The sequence below is a fragment of the Clarias gariepinus genome, chromosome 26 (assembly GCF_024256425.1).
Source record: "Clarias gariepinus isolate MV-2021 ecotype Netherlands chromosome 26, CGAR_prim_01v2, whole genome shotgun sequence".
In the NCBI taxonomy this organism is placed as follows: Eukaryota; Metazoa; Chordata; class Actinopteri; order Siluriformes; family Clariidae; genus Clarias; species Clarias gariepinus.
The window spans coordinates 11,753,523-11,773,463 of NC_071125.1; the positions used below are offsets into that span (position 1 = coordinate 11,753,523).

The 19,941-nt window shown below is 44.3% G+C and overlaps 1 protein-coding gene across 1 annotated transcript; it reads right to left on the reverse strand.

The window, feature by feature from the left end:
* Positions 1–922: 922 nt before the first annotated feature.
* LOC128513860 (ADP-ribosyl cyclase/cyclic ADP-ribose hydrolase 1) lies at positions 923–19,269 on the reverse strand. Its single transcript, XM_053487409.1, has 8 exons — positions 19,184–19,269; positions 18,355–18,486; positions 18,103–18,229; positions 10,162–10,300; positions 9,968–10,050; positions 3,775–3,848; positions 1,601–1,693; positions 923–1,052 (listed from the first exon to the last, which is right to left on the reverse strand). The coding sequence occupies exons 1-8, from the start codon at positions 19,267–19,269 to the stop codon at positions 923–925; spliced, it is 864 nt and encodes a 287-aa protein (XP_053343384.1).
* Positions 19,270–19,941: the final 672 nt, after the last annotated feature.

Consider the following 19,941-nt stretch of genomic DNA (forward strand, 5'->3'; position numbering starts at 1 on the left):
CACTTTTCTCTCATTTTTTAAAATTTATTTTATGATAGCATTTTCTTTATTTGTTGTCTTTTGTTAATAGAATCCACAAAGGCTTAAACTCCACAAATGATACTAAGGAGGCTCTCCCAGACCAATAGCACTCACTGCCAGTGTTAAGTCATTAAATTCACTTTACATTCTGAAATCTTTTTTTCAATTAACCAATTTATTAACAGGGCCGCCATAAAAAACGGCAAACTCAAGCCATTATTTTGCAATAGTTTAGGACATAATAATGACAACAGATCATTTCTCAGTAAAAGATGTAAGGTTGAGTATATATGAAATGATTCTATTTTATTTATTTAAATGTATTTCCTACACAACTCTTAATGAATATTTGTATTGTAAGTAATTTTTCAGCTTTATTTAAGTTGTACAACTACATTACAACAACATTATTGCAATTTATTTTAGAGTGTAATAACACTCAATCACAAATTTAAATAGTACAAATACTGTAAGTATTTTTTTAGCTTCATTTAAATTGTATATACCCATATATTATATTTAAAGTACAGCTACTATATTAACTGCAGTAGCCATTTAATATTAACTGCAGTATTACAATATTACTGCAGTATTGCTCCAGTATTACTGAATTATGTTGCAGCAATATTGTATTATATTGCAGTATTACTGCAGTATTAAGGTGAAGATAAAAATGTAGTGTTCTCATGTCCATACCAGTCCAATCATTTCCTGCATATGTAAATAAAGAACTGCAGTTTTGACACTTTAAAAAAGTTTTATTTTGCAAGGGTCTGTTATGGGTCCTTCATGCGATGAAGTGTAATAAGTGTTTTTTTAAATGACAGAATATGATCCTGAGAAATATGCTCTATATGGTTTGTGATATGTTTAAGATATAAGTGAACAATGTATTGATTACTTACAGAATCACATATAGAAACATTAATGGGTTGTATGAATACACAATGCTGTCTGTGCAGGAGCAGTAAAACCCTCGGGTCTGCAGAACACCTATGAGTTTGAGAATGGAACCTTTGGAACAGGACTCTCTGGAAACATAAAGAATTTGTTAACTCCAGAAATGTAAAAAATGGACCTTAACACACTATTGGCATTGCCAGTTAAATAAATTAAAAAAAATCAGAGTAATGAACATTTAATCAGCACTCTCCATTTTTAGCACTTGTTTTGCAGGATTGTCTGTAATACCTACAAAGAAAAATTGAATGCAACTTAAAAACTAACTACACTGTCATTATCAAAGGCACCAATGATCCATCTTTCTGGTAGATTCTTATCAAGTAATGTTCTAAGTAAAGCATTAAATTTAGTTTTTACACAGCATAATACAATTTAAAATCATTTAAGCGATTATGTTAATAGGCTACAATGTCAGTTTTTTTGGGACACCCTGTATATGAAACAATAAACCAAAAGGGTGGTTGCACAGCCTACTGCAGAATGTCAAACATAACCTACCACCTTTAAACAAAAGTTGTGAGTTTCTTCCCAAAAACAAGGACAGATATGGCAAAATAGGGCATGAAAATAGATTACAGAGCTTTGTATGTAAAAAAATGTTTTCCATCTTTCTTACACAAACGGGCCTTCTAAGTTTGAAACAACTTTAATGTGGACATAGGACACCATCCTAGGGTTGAGATTGTCCAGCTCCACACTCCCAAACATGCTAGAGAAAATAAAGTCACAAAAACAAGGATAACTATTACAGATTGAAAGATTCATACTGCTACCTTCATAATATAAGTCCTTAAGTTATTACTAGGAGTTAAGGTTAAATATTTAGCAGTTAAAGAATCCGTAAAACCCTGTCTAGTAGTGCAGCAGGAAGAAACACTCGCCTTAAAATTACTCAGATGTTTGTGCGGCTTTTTTCTATTACACATTTTGAGACAATAGAGCGCACCATGCACTTTTTTAATTGCACTAACTGTTAACAAAGGTGATATCAAAACGTTTTGAGACTAGTTTTGTATTGTTTCGAATGAGACACCAACAATTGCAACAATGTTAAACATAGTCAGAGACCCTCAACATTGCTGCCATTGTTGTTGTCTCATATGGAGCAGTACAGCCAATCCTCAAGGCAAGTTCATCCCAAGGCTGCTGACCCAGGAGCAAAAGAATCATTGTATCAAAGTCTGCCAAGAATTCCGTCTGTGTGCCTTTGATGTTGAGGATCATCACCGGTGACAAAACTTGGGTATATGGGTACACTCCTGAAAGGAAGATTTCACAGTGGAAGAGCCCATAATCTCTGCAACTGAAAACGGTAAGGAGGGTCTGCAGCTCGACCAAGTGCGTGCTCATCGCCTTTTTGACATTCGCAGCATTATGCATTTAGAATTCTTCTCCAGGAGATAGACAGTCAATAGCAACTTCTACTGCTAGCTTTTAAGGGGTCTGAGGAAGTATAATAGTGCCAACAATCCTCAAAGCAAAATAGCAGGTTGAATTTCATGAACTAAAAAAAACTTGTTGCAGTAAAAATGTTTGAATTTGCATTGAAAAAAATTCTTAGAGCATTTACAATGTTTGAAATTTTTGCCACTGCAATTTATTATAACCTTACAAATGTTGTCTGGAAAAAAAGTTATACTTAGCTAGTTAGTTTTTGTTAATTTATGTTGTAATTTATGTTAGGTCTCTCTGTCCTGTCTCTGCTAGCCAGTTAACTAGGCCTCTTGGTTAGCTAGTTTAGTGTCTCTGTTAATTTATGTTGTAAATTTATGTTGCATGTAGCACCTTGGTCCTGGAGGAACGTTGTTTCGTTTCACTGTGTACTAACTGTATATGGTTGTAATGACAATAAAGCCTACTTGAACTTGAACTTGAACTTCAGGTCGCTAAAATTAAGCTGGAATAAATTCAGGTATTCACATCCGGGATATCACAGGAAGAGTGGTGAAGTGCCGGTTGCTGCGGTCCAATGTCGCAGTGTACTTTTAAGTGCGCTTCTTGCTCCCTGTGCAGTCTACTTCTCAGGAACTACTTCTTGGAATGCAGCACTCTTAACTAACAAGCTGGGTTGGCAGTTGCACAATAAACGATGTAAGACATTAAAATTACCCTTCTAAAATTACCGGCTTTGCTTTATATATATTGTTTACGGCGAAGGGGGCGCGTTCATTTTATTTATTTTTTTTAAGTTATGTTTTTTTTTTCAGTTTATGTAATTCAATCTGCTATTTTGCTTTGGGGAATTTTGGCACTATTATACTTCCATAGACTTACAGCAAAAGTGACCAGATTTGAAACATTTTACTTGTAGTAATATAACACTGTATATATCGTTCTGATTTTTTGCAAGAGTATCTTGATAGTATTAGCCTAAAGTTAAACCAAGCTGCAACCTGACTGCAACACACAAAAAATTTATTTAACAGTTTACTTATTAATATGAATTAAAAATCATAGAGTGTAATGCTCTAGAATCTTTGGTATAAACTGCCAATCTGATTATTTATTTAATTCAGATGCCTTTCCAGCCCATCTCTAAGAAGAGACATCTCTAAGAAGGTGTCTGTAAAGGCACCTTCATTAAATAATAATGCAAAAATATAATCAGATTTATATTTACATTTATACAAATTATGAGGACCCTCTTATTCAGTATATTACTGCCTATATATAGTCTTAGTTCAAAATATGTAACAATCTAAAAACAAACTTTAAAGCAATGAATAAGAATGCAAATTGTAAACAAATTAACAACTGTATGTGTAAATTTCAATCATTACTATTTCTGACCTTTTCCTGTTGAATGCATTTTCAATGGATCCATTTAAGAGCACTGTAATATTTCCACATGCTCCTGCAGCAAACTGGGAAAATCCACAAATAATGCAACTATTTAGTTATGAAATCAAGCTGATAAAATTGATTCAGAAAATACAGTATGTTTCATAAATATAAATTATATAAATACATTTTTAGGCATTTGGCCTCGGTACTCCACCACATTGAATTTAAAATGAAACGCTTAAGATGTAAGCAAAGTAAAAACTTTCACCTCAAATTTTAGGGGTTTGATGCCAGTTAGCCTAATATATGTGTCTTTGGACTGTGGGAGGAAATAGGAGCACCCGGAGAAAACCCAATAGGAAAAGTCTATGCAAGATGGAATCATTGGCCTTAATAAATAAATAGTTTAATAAGTAATTAAAATACCTCCAGAGAAAAAGCAAAAGATTAAAAATGGATAATGAAAAAATTTGGAACATTCTTAAAAAGAAGGAATTAACTGGCAAATTAGCGATACCAAAAGTTCTGAACAACCATGGAAGACAACAAAAGTGGATGACTGCAGAACTCCATGGTGAAGAAGAATCATTATATAACAACTAGGCAAAGTTAAGAACACAAGTAGTCATGTGATTGTGCATGTCACATTTTATACAAACTTTCATAATAAGCTCCTTCACGAAAATGACAATTGTAAAAAGTGCTACACAAATAAAATAAAATTGAATCGAATTGGCAAAGTCTACAGACAATTGGATGGTGTGTTCTTATACACTGTCTAACAAAAAAAAAACTGATTTAAAAGGGTAAATTTTTGGCATGCATCAAGCAACAAAAACATAAACAGTGAAAATATATATATAGGCCTGGAATTCCAACAGTTTAGTACCTGTACCTCCAATAACGAAAATGAAGTACATATTCAACCACAGTATACACAACTCCTGTTTTATTGAAGTTCCAGCTGCCTAAAATACAGTAAGTCTGCAAAACAATCTCTGCTATTCATTATCACCTAAATGAGAATGGGTTCCCTTTTCAGTCTGGTTCCTTTCAAGCTTTCTCACTATTGCCATTACAGGGAGGTACAATCTGATGATTTTAATTTATATATACAACAAACATACAGTATTTTATCAGACTGTCATGCACACTCAAGACGCGACCGGCACTAGGACCCGGAAGTAATGCGGTCGCGAACCAGGAAGTATAAAAGGAGTAAACAAACCACAGTACAATGCTCAGTCATTGAGTTGCCCGATGTCGCCTCGGTTACGGTCATCAAACTGTGAGTACTCACTTTCTTGGCTTAGCTTTCTTACTGAGTGTGTATTTATAGGACGCGGGTTAGATTGTGTCTTTCCCTTACTCCCCAGTCGTGAGAGTCCTTAGACTAACTGCGTGATTATCCTGCCTATTCGTGTCACTCTGCGTTTGGGTTTATCAGTCACGCTACACAGGGCTAACCGCTAAAGCTAAGTCTTCTGGTCACCTCAGGTTAGTTCTTGACAGAATGACTGAGCCTTCCGCGGTGAACCCAGCGGAGTATGCGCGCCCATGCGATGTGGTGGATTAGCTTAGACTCACCTTTGAACATCCTGCGGGCGAGGTGGAGACCGACACAAAGCTTTACCACCTGCGGCGGGGGGGATTGTCTGTGAGCCGCTATACCGCCGAATTCCGCACCCTCGCAGTACAGACATCCTGGGGAGACGCCGCGCTCCAGACATCCTACTACGAGGGACTGGCTTCGCGCATCAAGGACAAACTGGCCGGACGAGAACTCCCCGCCACACTGAAGGCTAATCCAGCTCGCCCTTCGCATCGACCAGCGCCTCCTCTCTCGTTCGAAGCCAGCCCCGAGGACCCTGCCGCCTGCTCCGACCTACGTCCACACGTCACCTCGACCACCCACCACCTTCACTCCCGCCATCATCGAACCCGTCGGAACACCAGAGCCGGGGAACCCATGCGATTAGGACGCGCCTCCCTGACCGTGGCAGAACGAAAACGCCGGTTTCGAGAGGGTCTGTGTGCCTATTGTGTGTCAGCGGCCCATCACCGGGCGATCTGCCCACTACGCCCGGGAAACGCGCAGCCTCGGTGAGAAGGAGGAGAGACTCACCGGGTACCATCCACCTCTCCACCACTACCAACACCACCACTTCCTGCCTCACGGTTCAGGTAACCCTCCAATTTGGCCACAAACGGGTCCGAAGTACCGCGTTCATTGATTGTGGTGCCGCGGGGAACTTTATTGACTCCACTTATGCCAAAGAGATGGGGGTAAGGATCGTGGCGTTATCCCAGCCGCTTCACATCACATCCGTCGACGGTCGGCCCCTTTCATCTAGCCCCATCACTCACCAGACCCAACTTCTCACATTCACCATCGATCAGCATCAAGAGCAGCTACAGTTTTTCCTCACACCCATCGCATCACCTCCTGTCATCCTCGGTTATCCATGGTTACTGCAGCACGACCCTCTCATCTCATGGGCACAGAACCAGATCCTTCAGTGGGGGCCGACCTGCACCGGGCACCAGCTGGGACGTGTTCCAAGGAGTCCGAGGTCCCCGACGTCGACACCGACGCCATTCCACCTGAATATCGAGACCTGGCAGAAATGGCAAAAGAAGAGCCACTCACCTACCACCTCCTCGCCCATACGACCTGGCGATCGAACTTCAGCCAGGCTCCGTCCAGTTGGACCTCCGGAGCACCTACAACTTGGTGCGTATCAGAGAGGGCGATGAGTGGAAGACGGCGTTCATCACACCCACCGGACACTACGAGAGCCTTGTCATACCCTTTGGACTCTGCAACGCACCCTCGACCTTCCAACAATTTATCAATGACGTCCTCAGAGACATGCTGGGCCGATGGGTGTTCGTCTACCTAGATGACATCCTCATTTATTCCCATAACCTCAAGAAACACATCCAACACGTTCGGGCGGTTCTTAAGAGATTGCTCGCTCACCAACTGTACTGTAAGCTGAAAAAATGTGCCTTCCACCAGCACTCCACCACACCCTGGGTTTTGTCATCTTGCCCCAGGGTGTGGCCATGGATTCACAGAAGCTCAAAGCTGTGCGCCACTGGCCCCTACCCAGGACCCTCAAACAGCTTTAACGTTTTCTGGGGTTTGCGAATTTCTATTGTTGCTTTATCCGGGGCTACAGTACAGTTGCAGCACCATTAACTGCTTTGACCAGGCCCTTGCTTCACCTGTTTCGTCTTACACCTGCCGCCATCTCCTCCTTTCCAGATCTGTGTCATCGTTTCACCACCGCTCCCATCCTTCTCCACCCAGACGCCAACCAACCTTTCGTTGTGGAGGCGGACGCGTCGGATGTGGGCGCCGGCGCCGTTCTCTCCCAACAAGGTCCAGACCAGAAACTGCACCCGTGTGGTTTCTTCTCTAAGAAATTCAACCCCACTCAGCAGCGATACGGGGTAGGGGACCGCGAACTGCTGGGCATAAAGTGGGCCTTGGAAGAATGGCGTCATTGGCTCCAGGGCGCCAGTGAGCCGTTCATTGTCTGGACCAACCATCAGAACCTCATCACCATCAGGAACCTAAGACAGCTAAATCCACGACAGGTATGGTGGGCTCTCTTTTTTGAACAGTACGACTTCCATCTGTCGTACCGCCCGGGGTCCAAGAACACCAAGGCCGACGCACTTTCAAGGCAGTACGACGAAGACCTTCCCCGGGCGGATCCCGTGCCTGTCATCCCCTCCTCCCGGATCATCGCACTTCTTCAATGGAACTTAGAAACAAGGGTCCGCCAGGCACAGGCTGCAGAGACCGGGCCGGCAGGCGTGCCACGACTCTACGTGCCTCAGAACGTGAGATCAGACGTCCTCCAATGGGGCCACTCCTCCTCGGTCGCCGGACACCAAGGGACACGGAGGACCCTCTCATTCATCCGACGGGCGTTCTGGTGGCCATCAATAAGAAGGGACGTCATTGAGTTTGTTCAGGCGTGCCTGGTGTGCACCAGGGCCAAGGACATCAATTAACCATCCCCGGGAGAGCTCCAACCGCACACCGCCCTGGACTTCATCACGGGCCTGCCGGTTTCCGAAGGGAAAGACACCATCCTCACCATTGTTGACCGGTTCTCCAAGGCTGTGCACCTGGTGGCCCTCACCGGACTCCCATCAGCCAAAACCACCGCTGAACTAACTCTGGAACACGTAGTCCGCCTGCATGGGTTCCCCAAAGACATCGTCTCGGACAGGGGGCCCCAGTTCACCGCCCGGTTCTGGAAGGCCTTCTGCCGTCTGATCAATTCCACCAGTAGTCTGTCATCCGGATACCATCCTCAGACTAATGGTCAGACGGAACGGACCAACCAACAACTGGAGCGCTACCTAAGGTGTTTTGTGGCCGACCGCCAGCGCTCCTAGGCCCGCTATCTCATATGGGCAGAACTTTCTCACAACCTGCACGTCTCATCTGCCACTAACCTAAGCCTATTTGAGGTATGCTATGGTTTCCAACCTCCGATGTTTGCCCATCAAGAACCGGAGGTTGACGTACCATTGGCCCAACAGTTGGTCCGTAGATGTCGACGGCTCTGGAACCAAGCCAACCTCGCGATCCAGAAGGCCAATAAACAATACACCACTCAACACCGCCATCGACACCCTCCGGGACGCTTGTACAGAGTAGGTGACAAGGTATGGTTATCCACAAAGAACCTCCATCTTCACACAGAATCCAAGAAACTCTCACCTCGCTTCATAGGACCATACCGCATCACCCTAAGGATAAACCCTGTCACCTACCGGCTCCAGCTGCCTGCGGCGCTCCGGATCCACCCCGTTTTCCACACATCTCAACTCAAACCCTTCATCACCTCTCCAATGACCCGAAAGTAATGCGGTCGCGAACCAGGAAGTATAAAAGGAGTAAACAAACCACAGTACAACGCTCAGTCATTGAGTTGCCCGGTGTCGCCTCGGTTATGGTCATCAAACTGTGAGTACTCACTTTCTTGGCTTAGCTTTCTTACTAAGTGTGTATTTATAGGACGCGGGTTAGATTGTGTCTTTCCCTTACTCCCCAGTCGTGAGAGTCCTTAGACTAACTGCGTGATTATCCTGCCTATTCGTGTCACTCCGCGTTTGGGTTTACCAGTCACGCTACACAGGGCTAACCGCTAAAGCTACGTCTTCTGGTCACCTCAGGTTAGTTCTTGACACAGACATGTCATACTAATTCCCCTAATTTTGTTTAGATTCTGTAAAAATGCTTGGTTGTTAAAATGCTATATAAATAAAATAGAATTAAATCGAATGACTAGGTTATCACATCATACTGCATATTGTTTTTTTTTATTTTTTTTTATCCCTGATGGCATGAGCATATTCCAATATTTAAATTTTTATATTATACTGTAATTAAATTACGCAGTAATCAAAGCCAGAGGTGTTTTTTGCCTATGTTTTTGTAGGCAGTGCAATTTTTTTCAATTAGCATTTATTTTCAAACATTTACAAATTATTGGCCCTGTATTTGGAATAAAATTTTCTTCTTATATCACGTTTGTCTCCTCAAGGCTGGACTTCTTTAATGCACTTCTCATTGGGACTACTGGAAAAACACTTCAAAAGCTGCAGTATATTCAGAACCGTGCTGCCAGGATCCTGATAAGAGGGCGTAAATATGATCATTTTCTTAAATCTCTTCACTGGCTCCCTGTTCCATTTAGAATTGATTACAAGGTTGCCCTTCTTACCCACCAGTTTATTTATGGGGATGCCCCTCCCTACCTCAAAGAACTTATTACCTCACATACGTCCACACGCAACCTCCGCTCTGCATCAGTACATCTTTTAAAACCTCCTAAGACTAAACTTCCTACTATGGAAGATAGGGCCTTTTGCTCAGCTGCACCTAGACTGTGGAATGTATCTGAGTATCTGAGGATGCGACAGACTGATGACGTTTTTAAATCTGGTTTAAATCTTTTTATCAGAGCTTTCGGGTTGAATTCATTTGTAGCACTTTAAGATTTGCTTAAAATATAAAGTGCATTATAAATAAAATGTATTATTATTATTATTATTATACAATATATCTACTTCTCATTTCAATACATCACTTTAATTTCATCTCTTCTGTTAGGTGTTGGGTTGTGACCAGATGAATATTAAACATAGGACTTTACTGGAGAAGATTTACATTTTGTGATGCTCGTTTCCACAGTGAGTACACAGGATGGCTCACACAGTTTGACCATTCTGGACAAAACTGAAAATCAAAGCCTTTGGAAACAGAAACATGGAAAAGACAGATATTTGCTATTTGTTGTAAATAAAACATTTTAATTATGTTTTTATTCATAAAATTTTAATAAACACCTTCTATTGATATACCTCTGTGCCTTTCTTGCTGACCACACCAGATAAGGTTCTTAAACATGAATCCCACCAGTGTATCCTCCAAGGTCCAAAAGCGTCTCGTGACAGCTATATAGCTTTGCATCAGCTCTCGTGTCTTGCTCCAGAACAGCAGCTGTAAGATATTGAAAAAGAGTAATGCAGATGTTTCAGGTCTGTAATACAATATATGAGGTTACCAAACCTGTTTTTACACTGGATTCCCTTTTTGACACAACCTTTACATTCTATCCATTAGCCTTTTGCATAGCAGACGAGAAGTCCACCACTAAGCCTCCACTAATGTCCAAGGGCGTCCCATACAATTAGTCACAACGTGAAATATTAATACTTTGTATACTTTGGAACTTGAACACAGTTCTGGTTAAAAAACTGTCCCGGTTTGTTCCCTCCGTGTGTCAGACTTATTACACTGGTGAACAATGCAGGCACATGGACCAGAACTGAGCTCACAATGGTCCCCAGAACTGCTGGAAATTAGCACATCCAACAGCAAGCGCTCCTTAAGCGGCTCTCACAAGGTTTGCAGGCGACTGTGGCTGAGCGTTTATGTCTCCAACATCAATCAGCGAGCTAAGATGTGCAACACCTACTGACCAAATTAACGCCATATGATGACATCGAGGCATACTTCGAAAAGACTGCAGAGCAGGAGGGTTGGCTCCACCACGAATGGAGTGGCATTCTCATTTCACTCCTTTCAGTTGAGGCACAGCATGCCTATTTTTAACTTTTTGATGAAGATGCAGATAACTATGATCTGCTTAAAATTGAGATTGTGGCCCATTGCAAAGTTTCCAGTACCTGATAGAGTTCAACAAGTGGTCATATGAACTCCAAGTCATACTGAATGTACCAGTTGGACTGACCAAATCACAATCAGATGGATCCAGCCAGAGTCACTTACACCATTCAAAGTGTAGAAAGATGACAAGAAAAGCAAAAGCAATAGGCATTTGCACTTGCAACACTTTGACTGAGTCAAGGCAAGAAACAATCACCAGATAAGCTTCCCACAAGATCAGCAAAAGAGAGCAGTGTCCACACAACCGTCTTGGCTGGTTCAGGCACAGACATCGATGCTGAAGCTGAGGCTAATGATTTCTTAAACCCCTTTGTGTTCCTGTCTCAGCAGACGATCCGGATCTCAAACACTGATGGAAACAGGTGCTAGTGATCAAGGATTAAATTAGTGTAACCCGGCAGCCCCAGTTGGTCTCATATTTCCTGGTAAAAAAAAAAAAAAAACCCTCTTTACAGCATGGTGAGCTATGTGATCTGTTGGTGGTTCCGCAGGAGAAGATAGCCATGGTGATACACCTGGCCTATTCCACACTGGTCAGCATGGTGAGCTGTGTAATCTCTTGGTGGTTCCACAGGTGAAGATAAACATTGTGATGCACCTGGCTCATTCCACACTGGGGTAGCTATTCAGCTTAGTGGGGCTCCCCATGGAGATCCTTACGGACCAAGGTACGGCCTTTATGTAAAACTTAATGTGAAGTCTGCTGAAGGCTGCTGTAGGTTGAACAAATTTGCGCATCAGTGTACAACCCGGAAACTGATAGACTTGTCTATTGTTTTAATTAGATGCTCAAGCGCATTTGGCATTATGTGGTAAACAAGGACAGACAAAATTGGGACAACTTATCCCGAATGTGCTGTTTGCGATCTGTGAAATACCACTTGCCTCCACAGGATTCTCTGCCTACTGAGCGCCAACCTGTGGACCCTCACCATTCACATAGGTGCTACCTCAGTGCTTCTAACAAGACTGCATATATTTATGTGAAGGCATTCACACACAGATCTACTTAAACATGTGCATATTCCTATTCACTGCATTTATTATTTAGTATTTTACTTAGTTAATTGCTTTGGTATTTATGTATATTAAACAATAAGACACTAACACCATTCATTTCATTTAGATATTTATTTATAAGTGCATCATATCTGGGTGGAGTGCATACATCCTAGTTTATGTTGTACTGTATATTTTGAGTTGAAACTACTTTTCTTTGAGTTTAAGTTACCGTCAAGCTGTTGAGGGGTGAATGGCTGGAACTGTTGCACTGAGCTCTCACTGTGGTCCATCAACTATTAAGGTCTGGCATGCTGCATTAACCGCATCCATGGTTCCACCGGCCATACCAACATGTAGACTAACTGTGGGTGGGAATTGGCTGTCTGCCATTTTATGTTTGTGTGTGTATCTATATGTATATGTTTTTGATTCTTTCTTTTTCTATGTGTTCTGCTTTTTCAATACCTGTTTAGTTTATATTAGTTATTTAACTGCCTCATGTTTGTTAGTTTGGTTGTTTTAGTTTTTAGTGATCCTGTGGTTCCCCTATGTATTTAAAAATGGACTGGTCCATCCCTAAAAATGTGTCCCCATTGCCTTGTCTAGGGGGGATTGAGGGTAGTTGTTTTTATGTTTAGTTTGGTTTAAGTTCCCTTTCAAAAGCTACACTCGATGCTGCGCGAAAGCGCTATGGGAAACGATTCCTCGTGACCGGTTGTGAAGCACGTGTGTGTCAAACACGCCAAATATTTTGGCATCTATAACCTCAGGCAGGTGACGTCAACCGATGAGGTGCACCTGGAGGTTATAAATAGGCATGAACCGGAAACACCCTCAGATCATTTTCTCTTCAGGATCCATGTTGTGTGTGTGCAAGCATTTGAACAGAAAGCGAAAATAGAAGTGTCTTACTACTCACCAGAAAGATGGCCGAGTAAGACACGAGTCCGTCCCTCCGTGTAGAAGAATATCTCTCTGAGGGCGATCTTCGCGTTTCTGTCTGAGTGTTTGGGGGAGGAGCACGCTATCTCGGGCTTCAGGGAGCAGGTAAGTATTGCGATTTCTCCCTATTAAAGTCCCGCGCGCTCGGGTTCGCCGTCTTAAAGTGAAACCGCGACCCGCAGCGCATTTCTGGCGTGCAATCTGGCCGAGGTGCGCGAGACAGGATTTTCCTTTTCTCTCGCTCTCTCGCCGGATTATGACTCTTTTACCTTCCACTTCTCCAGCGCGCTTCGGCACTTCTGGTGAACGGGGGAAAAAACTTTCTCTCTCGCTCCCGCGGAGATGGAAACTATCACTCCAGACCGCTCCTCTAGTGATGAGCCGGTGTGTTAGTTTGTGTTAGAGGTGGTAACGCGCGGTCCGACGCGTACACCTCGATTCGCGGTAAAAATAAAAATAAATAAATTAAATAAATCCCCCAAACGCTCACGGTCAGCCGACAGGTGTCTGTCGGGTGGCCGGAGGAGGAGGGGCCTCAGTGATGGCCCCTCCCCTCCTGGCGACCTCCATGAGTTAACTCTTTCATGGAATAAGCCATATTTATTCTGTGTTTTTGTGCTATTGACATTTGGTTTGTTCCAATGTCATGGATGAAAGCGCGGTCCTTTATGATGATGTCCCAGATCAGAGAGACGCTCACGGGCTATCTCTCCCCTGGGAGCTCATCCTCTTGGGAAAAATCCACACTCCCTACCAAGCGTGTAGACTAACATCTTCGTTGGTGGGAGAAGATTTTTCAGGCAGCGGGTCAGCCTGGTGCAGCCCTGCACACGATGGCTTTGCAGGCAGACCAGACTGACCTACTGAGAGCTGCACCTTTTAGAGCGGCTGGCAGCGGGGAACCTACTGCCAGCTATGTCTCTTTAGGTACGAAGCTATGAAGAGGACCAGCATCCTTAGGAGGCCGTGGTTCAATCTCCGCCACCATTGGTGTTTCGAAGAGCAGCGGTCTCCAGTGACACACCCATCTAGCCGAGGTGGTAAAGTTCGTGCACCTTTAGAGAGGCTGGCAGCGGGGAACCTACTGCCAGCTATGTCTCTTTAAGCACGAGGCACTATAAAAGACCACCACTCTCAGGAGACCGGTGTTCAATTCCCGCCGCCACTGGTGTTTCGGGAGACAGCGGTTTCCAACAAAGTGTTAGATGCTCAATTCCCTCCTGTCGTGTTTTCAGGACACCAAACACCTAACAGCCACCACCATCACCACCACTCCTCTGCCTAGCTGAGCAAAAAGCTACCGCCCCTTTGGAGAAGCTGGCAGCGTGAAAGCTACTGCCAAGCATGTCTCCTGGACTACAGGATTCAGCCATTGTGTTTCTACGGCGTGGGTTTCCACCCCCGTGAAACCACAGTGAGCACCTCTGTTAATTCAAATCACAGGCTGGCTGGCAAAGGGGGCCATAGCGCATGTTCCCCTCCCAGACGAAGCCATCCGGCGCCAACACGTCGCCCTAGCTCACCTATCTTTCTCTTCAGGGCAGAGTTCTAACGCCCAAAAGCGTTCGCCTTCCTGCACGAGATATGAGCTTGAGTGTCATGCGGAATCCGAGCGCAAGGCCAGCACAGCTGTTTCCTGCGTGCGCAGAATTCCATACAGCACTCCAAAAGAGTATAAGCTAGGCCAGATGGTAACATTACTGCTCCCAGAGTGGTTTCAGTGGTGGCTAAGTGCCGGGGGATTTCATCTAAGGGCCAATCCCCAGAGGCAACAAGGGTTACGCGCCGGGAGCTTCGTACCCTTTCTATGTGGTTCAGACCCTCGTCCTTGACTCTGGGTCCCACTCTAGGTCCGTGCTGTCGTCGCGAGTTGCTAACGGCAGACGTTTTTCCCTTAGGGGCCGGAGCGCAACCTTAGATGGCCGCCCAGCCCAAGGGAGCTGGAGAGGTCATCTTCTCGTGTGGCACATTAATTGCCCCGAAACGATGACTCTATTTCTGGCCCTGAAATACTCCCTCCAGCAACTGAGAGGCAACAGGGGGTTAGGCGCCGAGAGCTTCGTACCCTCTTCATGGAGCTAGCGCCTTGGCATCAACATGTCATTGTAGCTCACCTCGTTTTCTTTAGGATCGAGTCCCAACGCCACGGAAAGCGTTCTCTTTCCTACACAAAGCATACATTGAGTGTCATGTGAGATCCGACCGCAATGCGGGCACAGCTGTCTCCTGCGCGCGTCGAGTCTATTCTGAACACTCTAAAGGAGTTCAAGCTAAGCAGGAAGTAACTTTCACCGCTTCTGTGGTGGCTAAGTGCCTGGGGATTTCATCCAAGGGCCAATCCCCAGAGGTAATGAGGGTTACGCGCCGGGAGCTTCGTACCCTTTTTATGTGGTGCAGACCCTCGTCCTTGACCCTGGGTCCCACTCTAGGTCCGTCCTGTCGTTGCAAGTTGCTAACGGCAGACGTTTTTCCCTTAGGGGCCGAAGTGCGGCCTAAGATGGCCGCCCAGCCCAAGGGATCTGGAGAGGTCATCTGCTCGTGTGGCACATAAATTGCCCCGAAACGATGACTTTATTTCTGGCCCTGAAATACTCCCTCCAGCAGTCAGGAGGTTAACATGTCCTAGCGTGGAAAACTACACTAGGACATGGCAAAACATGCAGACCCAGTCCACTGCCGAACTGCTTCAGTGCTGGAGCTTCTGCAAGAAAATTGACCTCAGGCTTTTGCCCTAGTGCACTCAGAACATACGTAGCCGCTCCTCGCCTACGTCCTGACTGATGGGGCTGGTGGAAAGCACCCCTTAGTTGCAGGCTTATTCACGGGCCTCATCAGCCTTCTTACTGTGCTTAGGCTTTGCCATTGTCTAGCTAGAGCTATTCTGCATCCTCACCCAGCTATCTTCTGCAGTTGTCTTCGAAGCTTCTGTTCTCCGCCGTTACAGCCACGGGGCAGTAAGACTTCATTAACTGCGTCTAGTTCATGCTCATTAGGATTTACAGTACACCACCGCACTAGCCAGTGGCGTAAATCAGAGCAGATTTCATATGTCTTGGGGCCGCAGCCGGAGGGCAGCCGCCATTAGACGAGTTGGGTTAAAGATGCTAGCGCTCTAGCCTAGGAGTACAGGAGAAATTCTGTCCCTCGGGACCTTTTACACTCCAGCCCAACTATCTTCCACAGTCGAAGCCTTCTGTCCTCCGCCGCTAGCTCCGGAGCAGTTAAGACTTCAGTCGCTGTGTCCAGCTCATGCTCTTCAATTTACAGCGCACCTTTGCATTAAGCCAGGGCCGTAAATTAGAGCAGGGTTTCATACGTCTTGGGGGCGCGGCCGAAGGGCAGCCGCCATTAGACGAGTTGGGTTGGAAATGCTAGTGCCCTAGCCTAGGAGGACAGGACAAATTCTGTCCTTCAGGATCTTTTACATTCCAGGACATAAAACATGTAGACCCAGTCCACTGCCAAACTGTTACTGTGCTGGAAGTTGCTGCAAAAAAAAAAAAAAAAAGCCGTTCTGCATTTTACCCAACTATCTCCCACAGTTGAAGCCTTCGGTCCTCCGCCGTTAGCTCCGGAGCAGAAAGTCTTCATTCGCTGTGTCCAGCTCATGCTCTTCAATTTACAGCGCACCTCTGCATTAAGCCGGGGCCGTAAATTAGAGCAGGGTCTCATATGTCGTGGGGCCGCGGCCCAAGGGCCGCCGCCATTAGACGAGTTGGGTTAAAGATGCTAGTGCTCTAGCCTATGAGGCGCGTGGCATACTTCGCCTCTAGTGACTAGGGCCGTTCGACCAGGAAGCTTGCCTTTGTCTATTGCTCCGGCAGGAGGGGCTTCCAAAGATGGCATGCGGCAGGCTGCCTTTCCGCAAGACATCGGTCAGGCGTCATGGTTTGATGCCATGCTTACGGGGTCTAGGACTCCTTGGGGGTACTGTGCGCACACGACACAACCCTGGGGGTCCAGACACTTGCAGTGCGGCGGAGTGGGTATTCTCGTTCCCATAGCGCTTTCGCGCAGCATCGAGTGTAGCTTTTGAAAGGGAACGTCTCGGGTTACTTTGCTGTAACCCTGTTCCCTGAAAAAGCGGGAACGAGATGCTGCGCTACAATGCCGCACTGCATGCGTGACTGGACATCCTTCAGACAAAATTGACCTGAGGGTGTTTCCGGTTCATGCCTATTTATAACCTCCAGGTGCACCTCATCGGTTGACGTCACCTGCCTGAGGTTATAGATGCCAAAATATTTGGCGTGTTTGACACACACGTGCTTCACAACCGGTCACGAGGAATCGTTTCCCATAGCGCTTTCGCGCAGCATCTCGTTCCCGCTTTTTCAGGGAACAGGGTTACAGCAAAGTAACCCGAGACGTTCTTCTGAGTTTATAAGTTTCACTTTACCTTAAATTCTTTTTACCTTTTGAGTAGTTTATTTGATTGGAAAGTTGATTATTGCTTTCTTTAAGTTAAATGTAAATTTTTTGATTTATTAAAACTGTCATTTAGGTGAAAGCTTGGTTTTCTACGTCCCCTCATTTATTTGGGCTGCAAAGGCCTTCACATTGAACAAGGCTAAGCTTAATAAAACTGTTCCTATGTGTTCTTACCGTGTGTCAGACTTGTTACTATTATAAGCTGGCTGGTGCAAATGGCCACCACAGCGTGAGAAGAGCATCTAAAACTGAGGAGGATCCACTCTAAAACTGCCAACTTATATCATCCTGCAATTATAAGTGGCATGTAATTCCTTACACCCCAGGAACTTCAAAGGTGTGCAGACTATGCTGTTGTTGTACCTGTAAGGTACAGTGTCAGGCTGTTGTTTCACTTTTGTTTTTTTTATATTACGTTAATGTAAAAATGTGGTTTGACTGACTTATAAAAATTTTGTCCAGCTGTCTCACAAACCCACTAAATGTACCTAATGAAGTAGTCATTTCTTCATAGACAGACATTAGTGCAGGTGTTCTGTTTTTTTTTTTAACAAACTTAAAAAAAAACAGGAAAGTGAGGCACCAAAAAGTTAGACAGTCATGAAAAATTTGACAATGTAAAAAAAGATATGGTCCAACAACTCAGGATAGACAGGCAACAAATGCTTCACAACATAACAGTTGTGGGTCATCTGGAACTATAAATAAATACTGACATTTTTAATGGAGGGTCTTACTTTGTCACAGGGAGAAGTCTGAGGAGCAGCATGAAACATTCTATCATAATCCTTTTCTCTCACATTGCATGGCGTTCTTCGGACTACTGCCTCCTCAAACTCATGCCATATCTCCTCACATTTATATCTGTATGCACATAAATGTACAGTAATACACACATTTTTTCTAACTTTGCACTTCACTGTTTCTAATCCAAATAATTTATTTTTTTTATTCTACACATTTCAGAGTTTGCATATGCAACAACTCACCTATAATCAGAGTTTACCAGGGTAATGTACTCATAACATCGTCCAGTTACAATTTGTTTTAAATTCGGAGTAGTCCCAGGGCCTGTGTTCACATGACCAGCAAGGATAAGGATGATGACCAGTCCTACAAATAGGTGATGAAAAGGAATTAATATTTAATCATAAGATTTAATCACAAAATAGTACTTTGAAACATATTACTAGTTTATATATATATATATATATAGTTTCTTCAGTCTGAAAAAGGTTGGGTTGGGACCACAAAGCTATAACACTGTAGGGTTTCAGCTCTGTGTCATATGTGAATCGAATCATTAAGGAATTGGGTTAATTTTATTAAACTGAATTAAAAATTTATAGCATACACTTTATCAACTACTATCCAGAGTTTAGCACGATTTAGTGTATCTAACCAATTCTGCTTATCACATGGCCAGTAATAATAACACAAAATTTGGTATTTATTTATTTAGACTTTAAAATACATGACCAAGACAAACATTTTTTTTTATAAAGAAACAAGAATTTATTGAACTAAACTACGATACAAGGAACTATGCTACTTAAACACACACACACATGCACATACACACAAACATACAAAAAGTTTTTCTAGTACCATTTACTAGACCAGAGAAAGTCACAAGTGCAGAGCCTTTTCAGCAAGGTATGAAGTTTTGTTTGTTTACTTGCATTACGTTTCATTTATCTGTTGGTTCGCCTCCAACGACAGGAATCACAGCATTGCTGATTGGTTGGTGCGCTGAGGCTGAGATGACGTCGTTTGACGTTCTTTTGACGTTCTGTGAGGCGTTGGTTGCCTGGTTACCGATGGTGGCGCTCTGGAGCGTCTTCTGAGGGTTTCTTCATTTCTTCATTCTTCATAAAGTCCGGCTCCTGATTAAAGTGCTTCATGACTTGCCTTCTTTAAAGAGAAGCCGCAAGCCGCGGCGCATTCCTGGGGTTCACGTGTGGATCTGGCAGACGTGCACAAGACGGAAACTCCCCTCCTTTCTCTCGCGCTCTCATCAGATCAGGAAATTTCTCTGTCCGCTTTTCAAGTGCGCTTCATCAGCTTCTCAAACGGCGCTTCCTGTGAATGGGCAGAAGAGACATCCTCTCTCGCTTCCACGGAGATGAAAATAGCCACCTCAGAGCGCTCCTCTAGTGATGACAGGGCATATGAGGAGTTACTCGAAGTTGTAAAGCGTGCAGTCAAATGCTGCATATCGTCTGGCCGCAAGAGCGAGCTTCCCCCAAGCGCAAAAAATTAGATGATAGATTTCTGTCGGGTGGCCAGGGGGCAGAGCCTCAAAGACACTCTCTCCCCTTCTTTAGCGACCTCCACGATGAGTTAACTCCTCAAAGAAGTCGGACCTGTGTACTGACTTTTTCACGAAGAAGAAGTCACCCAGGACCGTGGGGCAGATGCCGAACATCTAACACCCCCCTGTCTAATCGAGCTGCCAAAACTTGTGAACCCCCTACTGTCAGCGTGAAAGCTACTGCTGGATGTATCTCCTTGGGGTACTAAGCACTGTAGAGAGAGGCTACAGGATTCAGTTCGCACATCGACCTCAGCGTTTT

What these genes read in the sequence shown, in the direction of transcription:
- LOC128513860 (XM_053487409.1), bottom strand. Translation starts at nt 19,269, where the DNA reads ATGAAGCACTTTAATCAGGAGCCGGACTTTATGAAGAATGAAGAAATG. An exon ending in GCTCCAGAGCGCCACCATCG is followed by an intron (nt 18,487 to 19,183) that starts GTAACCAGGCAA and finishes TTTTCATCACCT; the next exon opens with ATTTGTAGGACTGGTCATCA. An exon ending in AATGCATTCAACAGGAAAAG is followed by an intron (nt 1,694 to 3,774) that starts GTCAGAAATAGT and finishes TATTTTCTCTAG; the next exon opens with CATGTTTGGGAGTGTGGAGC.